This window comes from Ursus maritimus, unplaced genomic scaffold (assembly GCF_017311325.1).
Source record: "Ursus maritimus isolate PB19 unplaced genomic scaffold, ASM1731132v1 scaffold_19, whole genome shotgun sequence".
NCBI classification, from domain to species: domain Eukaryota; kingdom Metazoa; phylum Chordata; class Mammalia; order Carnivora; family Ursidae; genus Ursus; species Ursus maritimus.
In genome coordinates this window covers 5610028-5637662 of record NW_024424341.1, presented here as the reverse complement: position 1 = coordinate 5637662, position 27635 = coordinate 5610028, and the positions used below count along the sequence as shown (strand labels likewise).

The 27635-nt window shown below is 47.3% G+C and overlaps 1 protein-coding gene across 1 annotated transcript in view; it reads left to right on the top strand.

Moving 5' to 3' along the window:
- MYLK3 (myosin light chain kinase 3) overlaps positions 1–26958 on the top strand; it is a 35818-nt gene extending 8860 nt beyond the window's left edge. Inside the window, exons 4-13 of the mRNA XM_008702668.2 lie at positions 3013–3488; positions 5435–5540; positions 6029–6122; positions 6547–6656; positions 7586–7727; positions 15456–15526; positions 23275–23403; positions 24600–24752; positions 25672–25804; positions 26751–26958. Of these exons, the coding sequence (XP_008700890.2) occupies positions 3013–3488; positions 5435–5540; positions 6029–6122; positions 6547–6656; positions 7586–7727; positions 15456–15526; positions 23275–23403; positions 24600–24752; positions 25672–25804; positions 26751–26810 (1474 nt within the window). The 3' untranslated portion in view covers positions 26811–26958. The remainder of the gene's footprint in view (positions 1–3012; positions 3489–5434; positions 5541–6028; positions 6123–6546; positions 6657–7585; positions 7728–15455; positions 15527–23274; positions 23404–24599; positions 24753–25671; positions 25805–26750) is intronic.
- The last annotated feature ends 677 nt before the right edge of the window (positions 26959–27635 follow it).

The following is a 27635-nucleotide window of genomic DNA, read 5'->3' as shown; positions in this document are numbered from 1 at the left end:
ACAGCCTCAGGACCAGCCCGTGGCCAGGGTGAGGACACGGTGCAGGATAACGAAGAGCTGCTGACTGCCAAGCTCTCCCTCGCCCTGTGTGCCCCAGCACTGCGGTGCATCCCGGCCCCCAGGGCGGCCCACTAAGTGTACGGTGCTCCCCTGTCTTAAGGGGGTCTGGTGCCCTCCTGCACCTGCCCTGGGTTGTCCTTATCTGTAGCAGAGCCCCATCCCTTCCCTAGGCTTGGTGCAGGGTGGGAAGCTGGTGTCTGTGTGCTATGGTGACTGGCAGAGCAGCCCAGATCATTTGTGTGCCTTTGTTCAGGAAGGAAATGAGAGCCTCTGGGAGATCTTAACCAGCTAAAAGGAGGGATTCCTGGCAGGCTTCCCTGGATCCTGGCCAGCGCTCTAAATATGGAATCTAGGGATGGGGTGGACTTTCCGTGAACTTGGTAGGGGCCCCCAAAAGACTCTGCACGGGGGGAAAGGTCTCTATGTCAGTTTCAGCCCTGAGCTGAATTTCAGGCACGCTAGACCTGCCATGCGGCTCAGGAAGCAGAGACATCACACCTGCCCTTCCTCAGCTAGCACATGAGTGTATTTTGAGAAAGTAAGTTTAAACTCAAGCATCCGCCCTGATGGGCCGCGGCTGCCTGTACGGGGTGCTGCGGCCCTGGCGGGAGTTGGAGGAACACGGTGCGGTAATTGCTCAGGAGCGCCTGCCCCGGGCGAGCCGTGCCGCGGGAGGGAAAGCCTTGGATCCTCAGCGTCATGGGAATGCATGGCAGTGCTTTGGGGTCATCCCGTGCCCTGCTCGGTGTGAAGACCAAGTGGGACAGCAGTGACTCTTGGCTTTATCAGCTCGCCACCTGACCACCTGGATACTCTTCCAGCAGCTGGCTCCCTGCGGTTCCCGTGTCCCTCCGTGGAGACAGGCCCGAGCCAGGCGTGGATGCCACCCTTCACACCCTCCCCTGTCATCACCAACCCGTACTCACTCCTCCCGGGGGGCACAGGGCTGGGGGGGCTTCGGCGGCCTCCTGCCCAAGGCTGCCTGTGGACAGGCTTGTACCAAGTCCGGTGATCCAGGAACAGGCACAGCTTTGAGAGGACGGCCTGCAGCTCAGGGAGGGCGCTGGGCCTTCAGCTGCTAGAGAAAAGCCTCCCCCTTTTTTTTACTATGGTAAAAAAACATAGCATTTACCAACTGAACCGTTTGTGAGTGCACAGTGCTGGAGTGTTAAGGATATTCAGGTCGTTGGGACACAGATCCCAGGACATTTCCACCTTGCAAATCTGAAACTCTGTAGCCACCGAATAACTCCCGTTTCCCCCACCGCCCAGATCCTGGCCGCCAGGCCACCTGCTGTCTCTGAGTTTGACTACCGTAGGCGCTGCGTCTACGTGGAATTATACAAATGGAATCCCTTTGTGACCGGCTTATTTCACTTAGCACAACGTCCTGGAGGCTCACCCAGGTAGCGGCATGTAACAGAATGTCCTTCCCCTTTAAGACCGAATAATCTTCCACCGTGTGGATTTTATACATTTTGCTGATCCATTCAGCCCTCGTCGGACACGTGGGCGCTTCCACATTTGGTTTTGTGAGTCATGCTGCTGTGAACGCAGGTGTACAAATACCTCTTTGAGACTCTGTTTTAAATTCTTTCGGATACGTTTTAAGAAGTGAAATTGCTGGGTCATGAGGTAGTTCTATTTTTAAAATTTTGAGGAACCACCATCCTGTTTTTCACAGCAGCTACACCCCCTTGGGCCTCATTTTGGGACCCCCGGGGCTTTCCCTCTTTGTGGACTCTCAGCCCTTCTGTGAGGTATCAACGTCTCTGTTTGACAGAAGAGGGAGCTGATGCTGGCCTTTGTCCAAAGTTGTCCAGCAGCATGGTCCAGAGCTAAGACCGGAGATGAGGCTGCTGGGCTCCCGCCCGAGACTCAGTCCATGCCAGACACTCACTTCCTCAGCCCCACCCAGTACACACAGACCCCAGCAGCGGGGCTGTGAAGAGCAGTCAGAACAGGGGCAGCTCTGAGAAGGAGGGTCGAACCCTTGGGGGTCATGGTTCCCAGGGTCAGGTCCTTCCCTCTGAACATCGTCAGGGCTCAGAGGGCCTTCCTGACCTCCAGCTGGGGTCCCAAACCCACCATCGCAAGGTCTGGGTAATGAAAATGGACGTGAAGTGGGCCCGGTGGCATTGCCTGTGTGCAATAGGGTCTGTCAGGAAGGGGAGCTGCTTCTCAGCTATGCAGACGTGCCCAGCACAGCCAGACCTATTTGTTCAAGAGGAATGAGAAGTCCAGTGTCTGTGAGCAGTTGCCTGATTTTTTTTTTTTTAAAGATTTTATTTATTTATTTATCTGGGAGGCAGAGAGCGTGTGCGGGGAGGGGCAAAGGGAGAGGGAGAGTATTTCAAGCAGACTCCCCACTGAGCGGGGGAGCCTCACATGGGGCTCGATCCCACAACCCTGAGGTCAACACCTGAGCTAAAATCAAGCATTGGATGTTTAACTGAGCCACCCAGGTGCCCCGCGGTTGCCTGATTTTAATAAAGCATGTCTGACCTGGGGTTTCCAGTGCGGTATTTGGCTTGGTTCACTGTTTCTCCTAGTAGGAGAGCCCAGGTCTCCGCCTCCAGGCCACAGTCCTCCTGGGGCAGAAGCAGGTTTCTAAGGCCTTCGGAGGCATCTGGTGCCCACAGTGTCCATCACAGGTTACCCCAGCCTTCCCTGGCCGCTCGTCCACTGGAATCCTGAGAGCAGATGGTACCATCTCCCTGAATCCGGCCTCTCCTGGGGTCCTATCTGCACAGAGGTGGTCAGGGGTTGGGGTCTGCTGGTTCTAAACACAAGCTACCTTACTATTACAGTAACCGCAAGGACCCTTTTTCTGGATGAGAAACTGAGGCCAATAGGTCATGATCATTGAGTGGACACAACAGGCGTTTGAACCCAGGTCTGTGGTGACTCGAAAGTCCTTGCTTTTAAGGCCGTATTTTCTCTCCGCCCCAGGATCTCCATCCACGTGCAGGAGACGGATACCCCCGGGGAGCTGCTTGTGACCCGAGGGGGCAGCCTCAGACCCACGCCCCCCGTGGAGGCTCCAGCGGCTGCCCACCCAGGTGAGCAGGACCCACCTGGGCCCACGCCCCAGACCCCACCTGGGCCCACGCCCCAGACCCCTGCAACCAAGTCAGAAAAACAGATCCCGAAAGGAGCCAGCAAGATTTCCGCCCTGCGGAAACGGAGCACCCATGAGGGAGCAAAGGCAGAGGAGAAGCTGGGGCCTGGGGCCGAGTCCACCACGGGACCAAGCGGGGCCAGGAGGGACAACGGAGACGATGCTGGAGCCCCGGGCGAGCAGCAGGACAAAGGCGTGGGAGCAGGAAACCCCGAGTCTCGGCAGGACTGCACAGCCGGGGGTGTGGGCAGAGCTGAAGCAGGAAGGAGGACGCCCCTTGGAGCTGAGGCGGGCAGCGTGGTTCTGGGTAAGTGAACCCATGGCTGGGTGCCCCAAGGTGTGTAGGTTTGGGGGCCTCCTCCTAGGCAGCCTTCCTGCAGCTTCCAGGGAGAAAGAAGGTGGGTCTGGGGGAGTCCGAGACCTGGAACAGTCTGCCAGTACCTGCTGGGGCTGGAGAGCAAGGCGTGGAGAAGCAGCGGGCTGAGTTGGGGGTGACTGTAGCAGGTGGGGAGGAAGGAGCCCGTGTGGCTCAACTGGGTGGACTTCTCAAAGCCACCAGCCTGCCTGAGCTCTCCACCATTGGTGTCGTTCTGGATTGAGCCAGAGAAGGCCCTGCTAAAAAGAGCATCTATTAACTGGTGTTAATATTGGCCACGCACCCAGTGAGTTCTCATCCCGGGGTACAGAGAGGTGTGGTGGGGCTGCTGACCTGCTTTCTGTCCCAGTGGTAGTGGGAGGCATCCTTGTGTTCTCGTGACCCAAATGCCCTCAACTCCTCTGGCGCTTAGGGTCACACTCTGCTTGGTCTGAGCCCTCATCCCATGTGGCGGGAGGAAGGCCACCTTGGCTGATTTCCTGCCCTGGAATTTCAGGAAGTCCCTGAGGAAAGGCTGTCTGTTCTGACAGGTCATACCCTGTCACAGTGACATCTCCAGCTGCTTCCTCTCCACCTGTATGACTCGGTCCACATGTGGACAAAGGCCTCCTTTCATTCCTGAAACGCCGCTGAAACCAGGCTGAGACTCCAGAGTCCTTTCAGAGGGGGGGTGGTGATAAAGCGAATGTGAGCTGAGGGCTCTGTGTGCCGAGGGCTCTGTGTGCCGAGCCCTGTGCCTCTGTGCCGGCGTTTTCCCTCACAGGCCTGTGCAGTGGGGATGAATGGAAACACGGGAGAGGTCAAGGGACACTCTCGGGGTCCCGGAGACAGTGACGGAGCCAGGATCTGCCCCTGACTGGCTGGCTCCAGAACCTTGCGTGCAAACCTCGTGGCTCTCTAGCCACTCACGTAGTGTGCAGCAAAGGAACCTTCGAGCCAAATTCTAGATTTGGAATCTCTGTGACACACACTCTGCTTCCAGGCTCTCCGAGCATCTCTAGGTCCCAGAAAAACAGCAGCAGCAGCAGCAGCCCATGCTCTTTACCTTTGCGGTCCAGGGCTCAGGGTTTGCCCTTGCAGATACAAAAAGGAGTGAGCAACATCATCTCAAGGCAAATTCAGACTTCTACTTGGGGAGCAAAAAGCTGCTCTTCTTAAGATGAACTCGGAGGACATAGCCATGTTTTCATGGCACTGGGTGTATGGTTGCAGAGGCATGAGAGCTGCCGGTGGAACACGCTGAGTGAACCATGACAAGCCCGGAAAAACCCAACCCAAGCCGCTGACTTCCCGCCACGGAGTTTCCCAGCCCTTAATACGCAAACCAGTTGAAGTCATTGTGTTTGGTGTTCTGATTTATTCCTCTCTCCATTTCATGCAGCATTTCTAGGTTCATACTACCTCCGAAGGGCAAGATTTTCCCCAAGAACTTAGACCATTTTTCTCTCCGCAAGTGCCACTGTCCCCTGTTTCCCCTGCAGGCCCACGGTCCACTGCCAGCCCACCCCCAGAAGCTGACCCGCTCCGGGCTGCCTCGTGGGCCGTTTGCCCTGTGAGGGGATCGGAGGCTGCACTGATCCTGCCTGGATCCCCCCTCAGCCTCAGTGAACACACTGGGTAGAACGTCTCCATCTTGCACAGAGCACCACTGTGCACGATGGGAGACTCGGGTTTGAGTACCGTCCGTCACTGACTCACTGTGTGCCGTTGGGCCCGTCACCTCACCTCTCTGAAAGTCAGCTTGGGCCTCTGCCATGCGGGTGACTCCGATGAGGTGATCCTTGAGAAGGGCGACAGGCTTGTCACTTGACCCAAGCGGGTGACCGGGAGGTGGGGGCTGCACGGGGGAGGCTCACGGGCTATTGTCTCCCACACAGATGACAGCCCAGCCCCACCCGCCCCCTTCGAGCACCGGGTGGTGAGCGTCAAGGAGACCTCGACCTCGGCAGGGTACACAGTGTGCCAGCATGACGTCCTGGGAGGGTAGGTGGGCTTCTGCCTTGATGTCGGGCAGGAGCGGGAGGGGTGGGGGCAGACACACCTGGAGACCTGAGCTGCTGGATTCTTCTCAGGGAGGGGCTAATCAGGAGCCAGGGCCGGCAGTGGGGTAGCGAGCACAGCGTGCTAGCCAGTGGGTAGCCCACAGAGAGTGGGTGAGTGCCCGAGAGCCCACACGGTAGGGGCGTGGGAACCACACCCCGGCGGTGTTAGGGCCGTCCGGGTGGTGTGGAGGGAGGGCGGTAGTCCCCTGGGCTGTAGCACAGACCACTTACGATAGGGTGAAGAAGGTCTTCTCAGGATAACCTGTGTGGTGTGGGGGTGATGACTGTCGTACCTCCAGGGTGCGGGGCGATCCCCATGGTGTGTGTGAACAGAGGGCGGGACCAGAAAGCCGGGGGTACGGGATGGCCCGCCTTGCATGGAGTGAGCCTCTTGGGCTCTCAGCCGGCCGCACCATCCTGTCTCGGCAGGGGCCGGTTCGGCCAGGTGCACAGGTGCACGGAGAAGTCCACAGGCCTCTCGCTGGCAGCCAAGATCATCAAAGTGAAGAGTGCCAAGGACCGGGTGAGGCAGCTGCCCTGGGCCAGCCAGTACCTTGGGCCACGCTCAGGGCTCCTATGCTTTCTTCTTGGCCCCCTGGCCCCATGCTGCCCCAGGCCCCGCATGCTGATCAGGAATAATCCTGCCACCTTCCCTGCCTCTTTTCCATGACTCCCGCACTCTGCTCAGCATATCACCTCACACCCTGGGCAGCAGGGTCCCTCTGGACCTCCAGGCTTCCTTCTTGGGCCTCAGGTTTCCTATCTGTGGAACAGGGGGATTGCAGTAAGGTCCCTTCTATTGTAAGAACCTGGTTTGGGTGGTGAGTTGGAGACCTGATGTGAGAGCAGGAAAGGAGGATGTGGGCATGCGTGTGTCTTGGGAGGCACAGCTGGCTCATCTTCCTGACCCATTTCTTGGAAACTCCTCTCCCGTCTGATGCTGCAAGGAGGATGTGAAGAACGAGGTCACCATCATGAACCAGCTCAGCCATGTGAACCTGATCCAGCTCTATGACGCCTTTGAGAGCAAGAACAGCTTTACCCTCGTCATGGAGTAGTGAGTGTCTTGGGAGGTGGAGCGGTGACTTCTCTGTGGGCCAGGACTCAGGACTAGGGCTTGGAGCCGTGGTTCTAGGCAAAACTCTCCCTTTCCCGTCCCCTCTCCGGGATATCCAAGGAATGTCATCACCTCCAATATGGAGCATGGAGGACAAAGCCATTTGTCATAAACCAGCAGTAAACCTGACTGACCTGTAGATATATGTCAGTTTGGCCTACACAATTTTTAATAATTGATTTAGGTGTTAATTGGAAATCGGGAAATTTTACATTGAAACGCAGATATCTTGCTTTTCCTAAAAATGTGAAAGATCTAGTAAAGCTGGACTTGCATTTCCAGCTGGAAATGGTGTGCTGGGGCTTCTACTGACCGACCTTTGTCGACAGGGCAACCAGTCTCCCAGCTGCCACAGTCCCCACCATTCCCAACTACCCCTGAAGTTGAGGTCCAGGCTCAGAGGCCATTTATTTTTGTGCTTGTGTTGCTGTTTTCCTTCTGGTAGGGTTTGTCATGTCAGGTCTCTACCAAGAGTGAAAAAACAAAAGATAGAGTAAGGACTGTATTTTATGAAAACTTTTGTCTCATCTCTGGTCTTTTTTGCCCATTTTGGGTCCTTGTCATGTAAGTACTAATTGGCCCCTGTAGGCAAATGAGTTTATAACCTTGACCCTGAATATCCAGAATGAGCCTGGATTATCAACACTGAAGATAATCCCCAGTCTTCCTTTTGGCTCATCAATTCCTTTTTACCACCCGCACTCTGAGCTGGGAACAGGCCAGAACAAAGATCTCCATAAAACCCCAGATGGCAGCGGCACCCTTAGGCTTACCTGGGTCGGCCTCTTCTGACTCTTGGTGATACGAGTGGACAAGTCCTCTGAGAGCCTTGCTTAGGCCAGCGCTTGCCTCTCTCTTTGCCCTGGCAGTGTGGATGGGGGTGAACTCTTTGACCGGATCACAGAGGAGAAGTACCAGCTGACCGAACTGGATGTGATCTTGTTCACCAAGCAGATCTGTGAGGGTGTGCATTACCTCCATCAACACTACATCCTGCACCTGGACCTCAAGGTCAGGCTCCACCTGGGCATGTTGGCGGGGGGGGGCAGGGTTCCTGAGCTTCTGCTGCCCTCTTACCTTAAAGAGCTCTCTCAGCAGACAATCCTGGCTTCCATTCCTGGCTCTCTGCCATCTCCTAGCTCTGGAGTAAATGAGTCGTGCTGGCTCTCTGAACCTCAGTTCTCTCCTCTGTAAAATGTGGTTAATTGTACGTCTTTCAGTGTTATTTGAAGATTAAATGATACAATGACCTTCTTTTCTTTAAAGATATCTTTAGAGAGAGACAAACCAAGAAATAGATTCTTAATTATGGAGAACGAACTGATGGTTGCCAGGGGGGAGGGGGGAGGGGGATGGGGTAAATAGGTGATGGGGATTAAGGAGTAGACTTGTAATGAGCACTGGATGTTGGATCTAAGTGTTGAATCACTAAATTGTATACCTGAAACTAATATTACACTAGATGCCAAGTAGCTGGAATTTAAATTAAAAACGTAAAACTTAAAAAAAATTAAGATCAGTTTAAAAAATTAAAATAGAAACATAACAAATATAGACAATATAGAAATGTATAAAATACACAGTGAAAATTCTTCCCATCCAGTCTGTGCTAAGCAGTCCTCTCTATTCGCTGTTTGGCATGATACACAAACACAAAGGTGATCATGTCACACATCCTGGTTTTAAACTCACCTTTCATAAGTTAATAGTACATCGTAGACATCTCTCATTCTCTTTAAGGGCCATGTGGTATTCCATCAGATGAGTGCGTTGCACTCTCTTGTTTGCTAGGATTGTCGTAAGCGTGTCATGCACTGGGTGCAGTGCCGGGCTGGTAGTCAGCCCTTGATACATGATGGCTGTTTCTGTGGTTTCCCACTCTGCTGGGCCAAAAGGAGGGTGTTTCTCTACCACTCCTTTTAGGAATTTCAGTGGCTCCCCGCAGAAGATGGGAGGTAGGTTGGCCAGACCTTCGTGGGTGTGGTGATTGCTTCTTCTATCTTTTCTGGTTGACATCAGACTGTAAGGTTGGAGTACTGAGGAAAATGATGGCGATGGCAGGGAATTGGCCTCAGGCTCCCTTGATCACTAGAGCTAATTCCAGAGCTGCTGGATGAGCTGCTCTGTGAGGTTGGCAGTTAGGGGGAGCTCAGGCTTCTGCTCCGTGGTTCTGGGTCAAAAAGACCAGCCTTTGGGGCAACCGTTGTGTCTCTGCATCAGGAGATGGTCATTGCGAAGGCCCATTTCCCAGCCAGGAACAGGGCTTGTGTTGGTTCAGTCCCTTCCTGGCCATGGGATCTTGTGTAAGTGCCTTGATCTTACTGATAGATCTGCATAAGCTCATCAATTGTAAAATGGGGAATAATAGTATCTACCTCTCAGGGGTTGGTATGGATTAATAACAGGAAGAAGGTGGGGCACCTGGGTGGCTCAGCTGGTTAATTACCTGCCTTCTGCTCAGGTCCTGGGATAGAGTTCTGCATCAGGCTCCTTCCTCAGTGAGGTCTGCCTGCTGCTCCCCGTGCTTGTGCTCTCTCTCTCACTCTTGCTCTTTCTGTCGAATAAGTAAATGAAATGTTTTAAAAAATTCTTCAGATGTTTATTTTTTAAAAAGATTTATTTATTTATTTGAGAGAGAGAGAGCACAAGTAGGCAGAGCAGTAGCAGAGGGAGAGGGAGAAGCAGGCTCCCCACTGAGCAGGGAGCCCAACGTGGGGCTCCAACCCAAGACCCTGGGATCATGACCTGAGCCAAAGGCAGACGCTTAACAGACTCAGCCACCCAGGCGCCCTCAGATGTTAAAACAAACAAAACAAAACAAAACAAAACAAAACAAACAAGAAAAAGACCAAAAAACACAAAAAGCATGGAGAAAGAGCTGCAGAGCTGCGTCTAATACAATAACCACAAGTCCATATGTGTCTATTAAACACTTGAAATGTAGCTAGTGTGACTGAGGAACTGAATTTTAAATCTTATTAATTTTAATTTATTTAAATTTAAAAGCTCACCCTCTAGGTATTAGTATACTTTTAAGTATATTTGGAATGACTTCAATATGTGAATTTACTTTTCAGCTATAAATTTCATGAAATCTAAATACATCTAAAGTATTTCTGATGAAAATTTAGTACCTGAATTGAGACGTGCTGTAAATACAAAACACACAGCAGATTTCTAAGTCTTAATATGAAAAAAGAATGGAAAATAGCTCATCAATATCTTTCATGTTGATAACCTATTGAAATGATAAAATATTGGGCATATTGGGTTAAAGAAAATACGTTATTGGAGTTAAGTTTTAGAAAATATTTTCAGATGAATGAAAATGAGAACACAACATACTAGAACTTACGGGATACATCTAAGGCAGGAGGAAATCTGTAGCTACAAACACTGATATTAAAGAAGAAGAAATATCTTTTTTTTTTTTTTAAAGATTTTATTTATTTATTTGACAGAGATAGAGACAGCCAGCGAGAGAGGGAACACAGCAGGGGGAGTGGGAGAGGAAGAAGCAGGCTCATAGCGGAGGAGCCTGATGTGGGGCTCGATCCCACAACGCCAGGATCACGCCCTGAGCCGAAGGCAGACGCTTAACCACTGTGCCACCCAGGCGCCCCGAAGAAGAAATATCTTGAATCAGTAATCTAACATCCCACCTTAAGAAATGAAACAAAGAAGAGTAAGTTAAACTCAAAATAGCAGAAGAAAAGAAATAATAAAGAGTAGAGCAGAAATAAATGAAACAGAGAATAGATAAACAATAATTGAGAATATCAAAGAAACCAAAAGTTGGTTCTTTGGAAAGATCAATAAATCGTCAAATCTGTAGCTATATTGGCCAAGATAAAAAAAGAAAATACTCAAATTACTAAAATCAAGATTGAAAGAAAGGACATCACTACCAGCCTTACAGAAAGAGAAAAGGATTATAAGGGAGTACTATGAAAATTGTATGCCAGCAAGTTAGATAATTTAGATAAAATGAACAAATTCCTAAGAAGACACAACCACTGAAAACTAACTCAAGAAGAAACAGAAAATCTGAATTGACCTGTAACAAGGGATGGAATCAGTATCAAAAATTAGCCACAGAGAAGAGCCGAGGCCCATGTGGCTTCACTGGTGAATCCTACCAATTTAAAGAAGATTTAATTTAAAGAGGAATTAACACCAATTATTCACAAACTCTTCCAAAAAATAGAAGATAAGGGGGCACTTCCTAACTCATTTTATGAAGCCAGTGTCATCTTCTTTTTTTAAAAGATTTTATTTTCAAGTAATCTCTACACTCAGTGTGGGGCTCGAACTCACAACCCTGAGATCAAGAGTCACACACTGTACCTACTGAGCCAGCTAGGCACCCTGAGGCCAGTCTCATTTTGATACCCAAACTGGACAAAAACATCACAAGAAAACTATAGACCAATATCCCTTATGAATATAGATACAAAAATCCTCCATAAAATATCAATAAACTAAACACAACAACATATAAGAAGGATCATACACAAGACAAAATGGGATTTATCCTAAAAATGCAAGGTTGGCTCAACATGAAAATCAATCAGTGTAATATGCCATATCAATAGAATATAGGACAAAATCACATGATCATTTTAATAGATGCAGAAAACGATTTGACAATTTCAGACAACTTTTCATGATGAAAACACTAGACACAGTAGGTATAGAAGGGAGCTTCTGCAACCTGATAAAGGCCATCTATGGAAAACCCACAGCTAACATTATACTTAATAGTAGAAGGTTAAATGCTCTCCCCTTAAGATCAGGGACAAAACAAGGATGTCTGCTCTTGCCACTACTATTAAGCATTGTACTTGAGGTTCTAACCAGGACAATTAGGCAAGAAAAGAAATAAAAGGCATACAGATTGGAAAGGCAGAAGTAAAACTGCCTCTATTCTCAGACATGATCTGGCATAGAGAAAATCCTAAGGAAGGTGGAGGAAAACTATTAGAACAAATGAATCAGTTCAGCAAGGTTAAAAGATATAAGACAAATGTATAATTATCAATTGTATTTCTATATCTAGCAATCAATAATCTGTAAATAAAATTAAGAAAAAGATTCCACATTAGTCCTCCCTTTATCACTGGTTTCATTTTTCATGGTTTCAGTCACCTGTGGTTGACCGCAGTCCAGAAACAGGTGATCCTCCTTCTGATGTGTGGTTAGAAGGTCAACAGCAGCTGAACACTACATCATAATGCCTATGTCATTCACCTCACTTCTCATCACATAGGCAATTTGTCATCTCTTGTCATCACAAGTAGAAGGCTGAGTATAGTAGAATAAGATATTTTGAGAAAGAGACCACATTCACATAATTTTTATTATAGTGTATTTTTATAATTGTTTTGTTTTGTTATTAGTTGTTAATCTCTTACTCTGCCTAATTTATAGGTTATTTATAAGTTTATCATAGGTATGTATATAAAGAAACGTAACATATATGAGATTCGGTGCTATGGTTTTAAACATCCACTGGGGGTCTTGGAATGTATCCTGCATGAAGAACGGTGGACTACTGAAATATTGAAAAGAATAAAATACATTGGAATAAGTTTAACAGATGAAGTGCAAGACTTATGTTCTTAAAACCATAGAAAATTTAGAAGAATTTAAAGAAGACCTATAAGTGGAAAAACATCCCATGGTCATGGATTGGAAGACTTAATTTTGTTAAGATGACAATAGTTGATCTACAAATTGAACATAGTCGCTATCAAAATTGCAGCTGGCTCTTTGCAGAAATTAATGCACCGATCCTAAAATCCAGATGGGAATTTAAGGGATGCAGAATAGCAAAAACAATCTTGAGAAAGAAGAGCAAAGCTGAAGGATGCACATTTGCCAATTTCAAAATTTACAGCTAAGCTGCAGAAACCAAAACAATGAGTTATGTGTGTGAGGATGAATAGATAGCTTGATGGCATACAACCGAGAGTCCAAAGCCAAGCCCTTATATTTGTGGTCAATTGATTTTTTGATAACTGTGCCATGACAATCCAATGAGGAAAGGATAATCTTTTCAATGGACACCATGCCTGATGGTCCACATGCAAAAAATACACTTATACTATACACAAAAAAATGGATTTGACTTAAATGTAAAACCTAAAATTATAAAATTCTTAGAAGAAAACATAGGGGTAAATCTTTGTGACCTTGGCTTATTAGGCAGTGATTTCTTAGAAATGACTCAAAAGAAAAAGCTAGAAAAGAAAAATAGATAAATTAGACTTTATCAAAATTAAAAACCTTTATGCTTCAAAGGATATCGTCATGAAAGTGCAATGACAGCCCACACAATGGAAGAAATATTTCCAAACAATAAGGGACTTGTATCTCTAATATGTAAAGAAATCTTACAACTCAATAATAATTGAAAGAGAAATTTTAGGACGGGCAGAAGATTTGAATAAACATTTATCCAATAAACATATACAAATGGACAATAAGCACATGAAAAGATTCACAACATCATGAGTCATTAGAGAAATACGCATCAAAACTACAGTGAGATACTGTTTCACACCCATTAGACTAAGCTAAAATAAAAAATAAAAATGACAGTAAGAAATGTTGGCTACGATGTGGAGAAATTGGAACTCTCATACGTTGCCGATGAGATTGTAAAATCGTGCATCCACTTTAGAAAACAGTTTGGCAGTTCCTAAAATGTTAAGTGCCAAGTTACCGCATGACCCAGTAATTTTACCTCTAGGTATGTACTCACGACTATCGAAAACATAAGTCAACACCGAAACTTGTACATAAATGTTCTTAGCAGCGTTATGCATAATAGCTCCAAAGTGAAAACACCCTGAATATTCACTAACGGATGAATACATACACAAATAGAGTATGGCCACACAATGGAATATTATTCAGCTCTGAAAAGGAAGGAGGGAGGTACTGATACATACTACAGTATGGATGAACTTCAGGAACATTATGCTAGGGGCGCCTGGGTGGCACAGCGGTTAAGCGTCTGCCTTCGGCTCAGGGCGTGATCCTGGTGTTGTGGGATCGAGCCCCACATCAGGCTCCTCCGCTATGAGCCTGCTTCTTCCTCTCCCACTCCCCCTGCTTGTGTTCCCTCTCTCGCTGGCTGTCTCTATCTCTGTTGAATAAATAAATAAAAAATCTTAAAAAAAAAAACATTATGCTAAATGAAAGAAGCCAGGTGCAAAAGGCCAGTGTTTGTATGATTTGTTTATATGAAATGTCCAGAGCAGGCAAATCCGAAGAGACAGAAAATATGTTAGTGGTTACAAGATTCAGGGGCAGGAGAGAATGGAGAGTGACTGCAGAAGGGGATGAGTTGTGTTTTTTTTGGGAAGAGATAAAAATGTACTAAAATTAGATAGTGGTGATCATTACATAAGTCTCTGACTATACTAAAACCCATGGAATTGTACACTTTAAAATGATGGATTTTATGATATCATCCTACTTATTTATATTTATTATCTATATTTCAATAATTTATAAAAATTAGGTTCATTTATTTCTTTTGATTTTTTTACTGTGACAGCTAGAAAATTTTTAAATTATATATGTAGTTCACATTATAGTTCTATGGGACAGTGTTATTCTAGACCTTATAAAGAAGACATGGAGACTTTAAATCACCATCCTCCTGCTCCTAGCTGAGCAATTGCATGACTCCATTGTAACATAAATAAATGTTACAATAAAACCTTCTGTTGGGAGAAATAGTACCTGACATTTGCTTTGAAAGCTGTACAGTGTTTTCATGCATGTTATGTGATTTGATCCTCATAGCTTCCCAGGAGGAAGGCAGGAAGTGGTTATTATTCCCATTTTACAGATGGAGACACTGAGGTTTCAGGAATGGGAAGGGACTCATCTAGGGACACAGACCCACACAATAGACCCCTAGACCTCAGGCACTTGGCCTCGGGTCTCCAGGGCTGTTCTACTAAGAATCCTCCACGTGCACCCCCCCACCCCATCCACATTTGTTTTGCACGAGCAGCAACCATCGTTCCAGGCTCCCTCTGAGCCTCAGAGCTGATCTGAAGGACTTGAGAGGAGAAGCATGTCAAGACCACCGCCTCCATCCCATGGGTCACAGCTATCACCACCTAATGGGAGACTGGCATTGAGCAGCGCTGATCTCCTCGAAGACTACTGAGGCTTTGCTTCCCACCCCTGAGATTCTGTGACGTAATTGGTCAGGGTTGGAGCCTGGACCCTGGGGCTTTTGAGAAATCCCCTAATCATTCTAATGTGCAGTCAGGGTTTGGAACCATGACCTCAAGCCAACAGTCTCAGACAAGCAGCTTGTGGGCCAAGTCTGTATCACAGAGGCGTTCTGTTTAAGTCCCACACATGGACGTATGTTTAAGTTTGAGTCGTCAATATTTAAAAGCATGGAATTTTCACATAAAAACCTGTACTCTGGCCTCTCTTGAGCCACTGCGCCTGCATTCCTGCGTGGTGACCAGCGGCTGGAACTGCATTACACAGGGCAGAAGTCCCCCAGTTCCCTACAGTCCAAACCACTCCTTCTTGTCTCACGCCAGCCCACTTTGTCTTCCTGATCTAAATATCCCTGTAGGACTGTCCTGACCCATTCATTCTCTTGGAGGTTGGGCAACTGAGGCCTACTGACATATGTGTGGGGGTTGCACACCTTCTGGGCTGCTGGTTGAGCTAAGCAGACCTCTCTTTCTTTCCCAGCCGGAGAACATACTGTGTGTCAATCAGACAGGACATCAAATTAAAATCATTGACTTCGGGCTGGCCAGAAGGTAAGGGGTTGTATTTTGGGAAGCACTTTGACCAAGCTCCCGGGGGACTGCCTGTGGCTCTTTTGGAGGTGGTCACCCACAGTTCAGCCCATTTTTGAGTTTTGGGCCTGATGCAGAAAGCTCTCTCACTGAGAGGAGGGTAGCCTTTGATGGTACAGATAGGCCTTGTTACTACCCCCGGGGGGGGGGGTGGCTTCATGCTTTGGACTCTGTTTCTCCTTAAAAGGCTTTAGGATTAATTGTATTTCAAACCCCCTGTCTGAGCGGAGAGGGTGTGATGCTTAAAGGAGAACCACTGTGGGGCGGGGGGGGGGGTGTCCTCAGATCAATTCTATTCATCCCCCCGACCTGGAGCCAGGCTGTGCTGAGCTGTGTGAGGTAGCCAGCACCATCCCTGCCCTCTGGGAAGTGAGAAGTTTAAATAGGAAGGAGTATATGTACCAGTATAGGGTGGTGTCAGGCTGTGTGTTTCTGGGCCTCTCAATACTGGGTTAAATCTTGGAAAAATGATGGTCAAATGAAATGCCTGCTGGCGTGGGGCAGTTTTGAAGGTTAAATGGAATAATACATCAACAATCAGACCTATCCTGGGGGGGTGGTTAGGTTCTCAAATTTGACTGCATAAAGTAAACATATGACTTTAAAAATATCTTCAAGTCCCTTAAAATGCCTGAAGCCTAATGAAGGATAGTTTATCCATAGATAGTTTTACAATCCTGTCCCGTCACATGTATGATGAATGTTCTGGCCCCTGGCACGCACACCAGTGGTGTGGGTTCTTAGCAATGGCAGTAGCAGACCCTGGGCATTGGGGAGGGCTGTCCCCCAAACCTTCAAGCTTCCATGGTCTACAAACATGGGGGAGTTGTATGCCCATCCTCCAGGCTTCCTCCAGAATTCTGTTTCCAGCAAGAATGACATTTCTCTGGGAATCATGTGTTTTCTAGGTAGGTCTCCACACTAGAGCTGAGTTTTCAACTCTTCAAATTTTCTCTCACCCTGGTGGTCATTTACCACAAAGAAGTTGTTTTTGTCACTTTAAAAGCCTAATGGTGCCCTCTGCTCCATCCACAAGGGGAAGAAAGCAAAGCTTTGTGCCTGTGGAGACAGAGCCACTTGCCCGAGCTCAGCCTCGAGGGTCCAGACCTACCTCCAAGAAGTAGCAGTCAAAGCCACACTGGCGGTCTTCCCAGATCCCTCTCCCACTGGGTTACTTACCTCTTCGTAGGGGGGAAAGATGCGTTTCCAATGCCCCCGTGATGGCTGCGAGGCCAAGGGGGATGTCATGAGAGTAATAGCAGAGGGAAGTTCATATAATCGTATTGTACCTTCAGGCTCCCCATTCCACAGTGTACTGTTTTTCATGAACAATACACCCAAGGCCCCAACCCAAATGCTTCAAAATCACATTCAATCCATCATGTAAAAAATTGCATAATATTTTCCTAAATATTGTCTCATAAAGTCGGCATGCATCCCGTACACCTGCATGTCTTCCACGCTAGAGCAATGTCTCTGAATCTGTTTTTATTATCCTTGCCTGCCTCCCAAAGAGCCTTTTTAAGCATTTCTTTCCTAATCACCAGGCCCCCTCCTCATGAAACTGAATGCTGCAGTTGTCCTTTGTATCTGTTTATGTACCATGGCCCTTTGGAGAGCCGCAAAGCATTGTAATAGCTAAGACTTTGTTGCCCTTCCAAGAGCCAACACTGTCTTCACTGAGAATGCACGCCTCCCAAATGCGAATGTAGTACCCTCCAACTGCCAGATGTCCACGTGCCAGATGCGTACTTACAGGGACAAACTGTGAATTCAGAGCAGGGATTGACCAGCTGAGGCTCCTGGATTCTGGGAAGGCTTCTCTGAGCAGCTGGAAGGGAAGGGTGGACAGGGTATTGTTATCTGTGGGCAGTAGTATGCTGGTAAATGTTTATCAGCGCCGGGGGCTGGATGGGGATGGGGTTCGACTTGCAGCCTTTGCTAATTTCAGCTGAGTTCAACACGACGTCACTGAATGCAGACTGGGAGGAGATGCGCACAATCGATTCTCATGTAACCGTGAGAATCAGCTCCAGCACATGGAGGGGGAGAGTGGGGGTGGTGGGGGTGTGTGGATTTGGGGGTTGGCATAGGATGTACACGTCGTCTCTTGGGGAAGGCAGGAGCTGGGGTGGGACTGGGGGAGGAAGTTACAGTGAAGATGGGGGCGTTAATAGGGAGTCCTGAATGTTAGAACATTATTCATAGGCCACTGAGTTACCTGGTAGGGAGGTGAAAAGGGCTGTGGGCCAGCTTATCAAACATTAGTCAAATTTGTTAACCTGGTCAAAGGCTCTGATGACAATAATTTTGCTGATGGCCCAGAGGCGGAGGGCAAGTTCAAGAAAATAAACACGGGGAACCACATTGAAGAGAAGGCCACCCACGTGAAACTGCTGGGCACTGGGGACGTGCAGGTGTCTGGAACACGTGATACTCAGGAACCCGCGCTCAGCAGAGCTGGGCTGACAGAGGCATGGGCTCCAGCTGGGACGTAAAAGGAAAACATCAAAAACATCCTCAGCAGTCCGGCGAACTGGCCGTCGGGCAAAAGGATCATTTGGCAAATTGGGTTTTGCCAGATTGGCCTGCTTCCTGGGAAGCATGTCCTCCTAAGAGGAAGAATCTGTGGGGGAATGTGCAGGTTAAGAGAGCCTATTTTATGAGCCAAAAGAATTAAGTGTTTGTAAAGAAGGAGGAAAAGCCGATTTTCCCCTATAACACAAACGGTAGAAAGTAAAGTGGTATTTCTATTAGAAATGGAGCTATTAGAGGGTGCTGAGATTTTTAGCGGGGGGATGGCCCCGGTCACATAGGCGGTGGGGGGAGGTGGGTGGCACACATAGATCTTCAGAGGCCATGACATCTAGCAAGAGGGGCCAGCGTTACACCAGGCTGAGCAGTGAGACCCATCAGTGGGTCTAAGTAGGGACCTCTCAAGGGTCAAGGATGGGGATGGGATGGGAAGTATCTTATTGAAGTTTGGTCTCCAGAATGTTGGGTGCAGGGTTAGGCTTCCTGACTGCCAGTCCGGTGCTCAGATTGGAATCCAAGCCTGTTTCATCAGATCCTCTGGCAGGGCAAGGGGAGGTGCCCGCCCCAGGCTCCATGAGGCTGTGACCTCATCTGTGACCCTATGGTCACAGAGGGCCTGATGCTAGGAATTTGGAGAGGGGGTCTTGGTGGATATTTTGACATAGCTTTGGGGTTAGTTACTGCCACAGTACTGCTGTGTAACAAACCACCCCGAATTGCAGAGGCTTAAAACTCATTTATTCTCATCCACGCATTTGCGAGTCAGCTGGGGGAGTGGTATCCTGGACCCAACTCAGAACAGCTCATGATAAGGAACCTTGTAAACAGTTGTTAAAACACACCATTAATTTAAAATTAAATGGTATAAACTTACAATTAAAGAACTTACATTAAAAACAAAGATCACATTTTCAAATGCTCCCAATTCCTCATTATTTTACTACATTTCCGTACTCCTGAGATTATTCGTGCCTGTTTTATCTGTCCAGTGGAAAGACCATGGAATGGGGCGCTATGGCGCGTCTCTTCCCAGCTCTGCATTCAGTGGCTTCATGATGGTAGTTTCAAATCAGCTATGGTGAAATCAGTATTTAGACCACTGAAAATGGCAAATGCCGCAAATCAGGACTTTTTTTTTTTAAAGATTTTATTTATTTATTCAACAGAGAGAGAGACAGCCAGCGAGAGAGGGAACACAAGCAGGGGGAGTGGGAGAGGAAGAAGCAGGCTCATAGTAGAGGAGCCTGATGTGGGGCTCGATCCCAGAACGCTGGGATCACGCCCTGAGCCGAAGGCAGACGCTTAACCGCTGTGCCACCCAGGCGCCCCAGGACTTTTTTTTTTTTTAATCAGAAAGCTGGTTGTTAAATATTTACGCATGCACCACAGGCTGGGAATTGCTGATTGCCAATCCCTGAGCTGACACGGGCTTGGATCTAAGATGCAGATCGGTGAGGACAGGTCTGCCCCATGTGTCTCTCATTCTGTCTTCATGCTGACTGCCGAGGAGCCAGAGGGCAAGCTTTTACAGCCTAGCTTGGAGGGGCCCCGCGGTCACTGCCCCCCGCAGCTCACGTGGCCAAGCCCAGCGTCAGTGGGGTATACTGCCCCTAGTGGCGTGAGCTGCAAAGTCACTTGCTACAGGACGTGGCTATGGGGCAAGATGAAGCAGGGAGAACAATAACGAGCCTCTGGGAAAGTGGCTTCCAGGTTCTGAGAGGCTGGGTCTTCTCTCCTCTCTTTTTTCTTCCCTCCTTGTTTAAGGGGGATGGAGGTAGGTTTCAGATCTTTTATGGTGAAACACGAAACCTGCATTTTAAAAGTGAAAGTAGACATTGAAAAAGTGCATTTATATCACAAAGCACTGACCGCATCACAGTTGCAAATATATTTGCTGGAATGCGTGTATCTACACTAGTACTCAAACTGGTTTTCCTTTCTACACAAATATTAACATAGATACTTTGTACATTTTCAAAGGAAAGCAGCACACTATTTTACAACAAAACCAAAATTAAGATCTTCAACAAGGCTCTGAATCCATTTACTTAGCAAAGGTTCTTTTCCCCCCACACAATGAATCAAATACTGTATTGTGCTCTTCTTCTTATCGGCCCTGAGGTGCTGGAAGGTGCCGTGGCAATTCCCTGGGCACTTGTCCAGAGCGTAGTTGGGGTGCTTGTTGTCTAGGGGAAAGCTGTCCCTTTCAGCTCAGCTCCTTGGCCCTGAGTCAGTCGCCACAGTCGGGGAGTAGCTTGTAGCCAGAGGAGGGTTCCTGCTCTCTTCCTTGCTTCCCGCTCAACAGGCTACCAAGATGATCCTTGCAGCTCTTTCACTGGGTGGACGTGGGCTGTGTTGGCCCAGGCCTGCATTTATCTGGCTCTCAGTAAATTTGGAAGAGAAAGCTCTTTGATAAGTCACCTGCCCGATTTAAGGGAAGCAGGCCACATAGGCGGAGTATTCATTTTATTCTCAATTGCCTTATCTGTAGATGGGGACTGTGATCTTACGGACTTCATGGGGCTGTTGTAAGAATGAGAAGAGATTACATATGTGTAAAACTTTTAGCCTGGCAAATAGGAAGTACCCATTCTATTTTATAAATTAATGCTTTATTTATTTTTTAGAACAATCTTAGGTTCGCAGTGAAATTTCACTGTGGGGGAGGGGAAGGTGCAGAGATTTCCCATAGACCCCTTGCCCCAGTCATGCCTCCCCAACCAGGGTAGTACAGGGTAATACAGTTGTTCCCACTGATGAACTTACATTGACATATTATCTCTCAAAGTCCATACTTTACCATTCACTCTTGGTGTTGGACGTTCTATGGGTTTGGACAAATGTGTAATAACATGTATCCATCATTATGGTACCATACAGAATATTTTCAAGCCCTGCAAATCCTCTGTTCTTCACCTATTTATCTCTCCCTTCCTCTCCCCACCCCAACCCCTGGCAACCACTGATCTTTTTATGTCTCGTTTATGTTTTGCCTTTTCTGGAATGACCTATAGTTGGAACCATACAGTACGTGGCCTATTCAGACCAACTTCTTTCCCCTAGTACTGTGGACTTGTTTCTTCTCCGTCTTTCCATGGCTTGATAATTCATTTCTTCTTCTTCTTTTTTTTTTTAAAGATTTTATTTATTTATTCGACAGAGATAGAGACAGCCAGCGAGAGAGGGAACACAAGCAGGGGAAGTGGGAGAGGAAGAAGCAGGCTCACAGCGGAGGAGCCTGATGTGGGGCTCGATCCCAGAACACCGGGATCACGCCCTGAGCTGAAGGCAGACGCTTAACCGCTGTGCCACCCAGGCGCCCCGACAATTCATTTCTTCTTAGCACTGAATACGATTCCATTGTCTGGATGGACCACAGTTTATTTGCCCACTCACCTACCAAAGGACGTCTTGGTTGTTGCCCATTACATTTTAGCTAGAGACTTTCTAAACAACTAACAATTCTAAAAACCACCTGTGGCCATTCCCGTTCCCACTCAGCCATCAACTCTCTTCCTAACCTTTGTTAATCTTCCTGTCCAGAACCTTTTTTTTTTTTTTTTAAGATTTTATTTACTGGGGCACCTGGGTGGCTCAGTTGGTTGGGTGTCTGCCTTTGGCTCAGGTCATGATCCCAGGGGCCTGGGATTGAGCCCTGCGTGCTCCCTGCTCATGGGGAGTCTGCTTCCCCTCTGCCTCTCCCCCTCCCCTGCTCATGCTCTCTCTCACTCTGAGAGCCTTTCTTTCTCTCTAATAAATCAATAGAATCTTTTCTTTAAGAAAAGATGCCTCTAAATTTTCTTTAAGAAAAGATTCTATTGATTTATTTGAGAGAGAGAGAGAGGGAGCACGAGCAGGGGAAGGGCCAGAGGAAGAAGCAGACTCCCCGCTGAGCAGGGAACCTGACACAGGACTCAATCCCAGGCCCCTGGGATCACCGCCTGAGCTAAAGGCAGACACTTAACCAACTGAGCCACCCAGGAGCCCCAGAACCTTTTTTTCTAATTCTTATTCTTTTTGTAATTGTGTAAAATACACATAACATAAAATTTACCATCTTAACCATTTTTTAATTTAATTCAGTAGTGTTAAATATATACATAATTTCTAGAACTCTTTTCATCTTCCAAACTTGAACTCTATACCCGTTAAGCAATAACTGGTCACTTTCCTCCTGCTTCCAGCTCCTGGAAACCACCATTCTACCCTCTGTCTCTGACTTTGACCACTCTCCACCTTACCGAAGTGGAACCATACAGTATTTGTCTTTTTGTGACTGGTTTCTTTCACTTAGCATAACGTCCTGGAGGTTCACCCATATTGCAGCGTGTGTCAGAACTGCCTTATATTGTCGGGCTGAATAATATTCCACTGTATGTATCGACCACATTTTACTGATGCAGTCGTCCATCGATAGATGCTGCCTTGGGTTACTTCCTCCATTTAGCTATTATGAATGATGCTGCTATGCGTACGGGTGTATAAATATCTCCTCAAGATTCTGCTTTCAGTTTTTTTGGATATATACCCAGAAGTGGGATTGCTGGATCATATGGTAGTTCTATTTTTAATTTTTTTGAGCAACTGCCATACTGTTCTCCTTAGCAACTGCCCCACTTTACATTCCCACCAGCAAAGGTTCCAGTTTCTCTACATCCTAGCCAGCTCTTGCTATTTTCTGGTCTTTGGTTGGTTGGTTGTTTTATCGTAGTCATGATGTGCAGTGGTATCTCATTGTGGTTTTGATTTGTATTTTCCTGAGGATTAGTGATATTGAGTATATTTGCTTTTTCTGATTCTTACTGTCATCTCTCCAACCAACTGCTCACACCACAAGAGCAGACCTCCACAGACAGCTGCTCTCCGATTTGTGTTTGTCCAAGTGGCTGCATGCCGAATAAGATAAATGGATCTTCTCTCCTTTCCACATTGCAGCTGCATGGAGGAAGAGGGCTGTGGTTTTCTGATTCTCCCTAGTGACTTAGGAAAGTCTACAGTTGGGGCTGAGGGTATGATGATTACCCAGTAAGCCACATGTGGTGGGATGTGAGGTCCAGACAACTGGGCAGACAGGAAGGGTTGGGAAGGTCTAGCTCCTACCTGGAATTAGTCCCAGCCTCCACGTCTTCTCTCAGGGCTCACTCTCATGGTTCTCTGCACCCCCTCTTCCCCAGGTACAAGCCTCGGGAGAAGCTGAAGGTGAACTTCGGCACTCCAGAGTTCCTGGCCCCGGAAGTTGTCAACTATGAATTCGTGTCCTTCCCTACGGACATGTGGAGTGTGGGAGTCATTACCTACATGCTGTGAGTGCCCACGAGCCTGGCTCCCAGTGAGAATAGGGGCCATCTGTCTTAGTTTGGGTATCCTTAGAAGCAGCAAAATTTGAGCGTGAGTCGTTGATTTGAGAGGTGTTCCCAGGAAACACCAACAGAGGAGTAGAGAAGTGAGTTGGTGGAAATCACCAGTCAAGCATGTGTTATTCAGCCACCTACCATGGTGGGCAACTGGAGTTTAGTCCTGCGGGCATGTCTGGGATCCATGGTGAAGCAGCCCTTCACAGTTATTCCGTCTGAGGCGGAGGGAGTCAGGGTATCGATACACCACCTCTTATCAGTTATTGCTCGTGAGCTCATGCTGACGGCACTGGTTGCCTGAAACTTCTGGGTGATAAAGCAGCTTCCACCGGAGGGCAAGCTCTCCAGCAAGGAAGTGCAGGTGCTTCAGTGCAAGTGGGGCTGGAGGAGAGCGGTAAGGAGGAGACGGACGGGCAGGACGCTGGCTGCTGCACCGTCTCACCTTGTCCCTCCCGCCCTGCCCTGTGTTCTCTGGACTGAGGAAGCAGGGTTACGGTGGACCGAGAGGTGCTCTTACCCTGACGGAGCATTCTCACCTCTCTGTGACTTCCCCTGGCTTTTCCCTCAGGGGCCCAATAAGTCATGCTTTGCTCCCAGACTTACCATTACGGTACAACTGCTACCGTGTGTCCCCACACTTTGTGTGTGTGTGTGTTGCATGGGGGGGGGGAGGTTGAGGTCCGAGGCCAGCCAGTTCGAGTGTCCTGTCTCTCTGCCCACACTCTAGAGGGGCCTCATGAAGCCAGTCTCCCTTTGGCCCCTGAGGCCAGGGTAGTCTCTAATCCAGCCAGGCTGAGTCAGAGACACGCTAAGGTAATTTTAAATTAAGTCGATATGTCCCTGATACATGGACGTGTTGGACGGGGTCTCAATTCATTCCTTACTTCAGGCTAAAAGGAAAATAGGTGAGCGTGATTGGGGATTCACGCAAACACTCTTCATGCCTCTACATTTTCAGTCCTGCCACTTCTTCCCCTAACAGGACACACTGGCCTATCTCCTGTGGAGAAGTAATGGGGGTGCTTTTCTTTTGAACCCTCTTGGTTCTGGTTAGTGTCGCTGGAACCTTGGAAGACCTCTATCCTGTTGTTGCATGTTGGCCCATATGGCTTCTACAGACTGACGGTCCTTTCTCTCCTCTGTAGACTCAGTGGTTTGTCCCCATTTCTAGGGGAAACAGATGCAGAGACCATGAATTTCATCGTGAACTGTAGCTGGGATTTTGACGCTGACGCCTTTGAAGGGCTGTCGGAGGAGGCCAAGGACTTTATTTCCCGCCTGCTCGTCAAAGAGAAGAGGTACCCTTCATTGCTCGTCATTCTCAAACCAATCTGATGGGGACCACGCATCTGGGCGCTGTGAAGATCCGGCTGGTGCTGGGTTTCCTCTGGGCCAATTCTGTCCAAGATTTCTTAGTCTGCTACTTCTTCGGAGCCAAAAAAGTAGCAGGGAAAGAATAAACAACTAGGAGCATAAAATCTAGACAGAGTTTTAGAAAGGACCTCATGTATAAATTAGTCCTACTACCAAGTTATCACTTTTAGTAGGTTAATGTTGAAAAAAAGTTGACATATGCAGATGTTATTCCCCAGAACAAAGGCCGGAAAACCTCGTTTGTTGCTAATGAAGGCCTACTTAGTTTTCAGCAGCCATATTAAAGTCATGGGTGGACCATGCGGTTTTCGGATACTCCTCACACATAAAGAAAGAATTGCAAACAACCCAGGGTGAGGCCCGAGAGTCTGGGCTCTGAGACAGCCCCCAGTTCTCTGGCCTTTACTATTTTGTTCTTTCTGATTGTGAAATGTTACGAGAGGAAAAGTATTTGTAGTTCAGGTGAGCAAAATGGACATTTTTCCCTGGAAGGAGAGACAAGCTGCTTCGAGGCTCATGTTCGTTTACCTCTTACGAGCAATTCCAGGCCCAGCTGGCCTTCCTGCTCCCTGCCTCGAGACCCCAGCTCTCTCTGGAAGAGATGGTTGATCATCGGGATACAGTCTCTCTGTGGAGGGAGGGGGCATTTTGCTGATGACTTTCTTGTACTTCTAAGGAGGGGAATTTTCGACATGAGGAGTTCCTTTTTAGTACGTGGCGTGAATCTCCCCAAATGATTAATCCGTCCCACTGACTCAGGCTTCCTACCCAGCTGAACCATTTTCTGGACAACCAGAAAATGCAGCCCTCACTAAAAGTTTCAACTTCTCTTTGATTTCACAGCTGCCGAATGAGTGCCACGCAGTGCCTGAAACATGAGTGGTTGAATAATTTGCCTGCCAAAGCTTCAAAATCCAAAGTTCGTCTCAAATCCCAATTACTGCTGCAGAAATATATGGCTCAGAGGAAATGGAAGGTACCCAGTTTTTCTTAGAAAAGGCAGCATTTGTCTTTTTAATGTGTCCTTTGAAAGAAGCGTAGCTACGTTTTTACTTACATTTTCATTCTAAATAGAAAGATTATTTAGGAGGAAAAAAGCGTCTTATGTCAAAACCTGTTATCTTGATTAAAAACGCCACTGACCAAAACCAACTGGCATCAAAGTGGCATTAAGTTCATACGCAGGTGGACGTTTGTAATGACAGAACGAAGTCTGAGCCTATGTTCTCAATGACAATAGCAGTGCATGCTTGGAACTTACTGCCGGCAGCTGGAGATCTCATTCCTCCATGTTTCCTGAAGAGGGGCTGGGAAAACCCTATTAGGTTTTAAAAGCTTCATAATTTTGTTTACAGACAGAACTCTTTGGTACCACGGACATAAAATCTGTCTCAGAAACATCTGTCCTCCAGGAAAGTGGCTTTCTGGCATTTTGGTATCAGCTCAGCTCCTCACTAAAAACAAAAACTAAAGCCTTTACCTAGAGAGCCAGTTTACAAATACACGTATACATACACGTATGAAATACAACATCCCAGCGCTTGCTAAACAGTGTGATGCGCTCAGGTATTTTCTGCTCTGTGGTATTTGTTTTCGTTCAAAGGAGTGCTGGCCATAAGCCACAATCTGACTCCATGACCCGCTGGTGCGTGGTGAATCACAATCCGAAAAACAGTATTCCAGTGGGCTCCAATTTGCACGTGAAAAGGGCAGGATAACGTATTTTCTCACTTCATACTTGCTCCAGAATGCCCCAAAGTGGGTGTTTTACTAGAAGTTTGCCACACATTTGTTTTCTCCATTAGGTTCTCAGTTTTGAACAAACCCAAGTGGTTAAACTTGTTTAAGTCCTTTTATTGTTTCTTCCTAAAGCAACTGGTCTAAAAATATATTTTTTCTTTTTTTCTCTCCTTAACATCAAGAAACATTTCTACGTGGTGACCGCTGCCAACAGGCTAAGGAAATTTCCAACTTGTCCCTAATTCTCAACTCTGCTGCTCCCATGGGCCCAGAAATTACTGAGACTGGTGATGAAGGGATGACTCAAGATTTTTAATAATCCAGTCTTGTACCAACATTGATTCCACTTATTTTGTAAAGAAAGGTTATGGCTGTTGCCTTCCTTGTGGATGAAAAGTGGCTGTAAGGAAAGCGACCTACCAACTTTTTTTCCGCCTTATAAGATCATACTAAGTTGAAATGCCGTGTTTACTTTTCAAGTATACCTACTTTTGGTGATGAGTGTAGGCATGCTTTAGGTAGGTAGGAAGCTTCTATCTTGTGTATGTCAAATTTAAAGTCTAAACTTACTCTGATTGAAGAACTTAGTAGACTATTACACAGGGCATGTTATTCAGTGTTATTCCCTCCAGTACAAAGAATTCTTAGAATTTCGATCTGCTCAAGTGGGAGCTGACATTTTACGGTACTGTCCCGCTCTTACGGAAACCAATGTGGATTTAGGGCAATGACCCCCAAACTTGTTTTAACTTGTGCTCCCTTTTGAGAATCAAACCATGCATCCTTCAATATTCTTTGAAACTTCAAAATATACCACCTATCCTGGCTAAATCAGAACAATGATTATTTTGAATGTGCTTTTTAAATCTGCACACACCTCCACCCTTTCCTGACCGGCCCTGTCCTGGCATTGGTAGTTTCGTTCCTGACCTCCCTTCCTCACTGATGACCTGACGGTCTAGCAAGTCTGGAACTGATACGCAATATGTAAAGGAGAGATAAGAGTGTGATGATGTCCAGCTTTCTGAGAGAAACACAAGTGGCACATCGTGAGACCATACACGGCT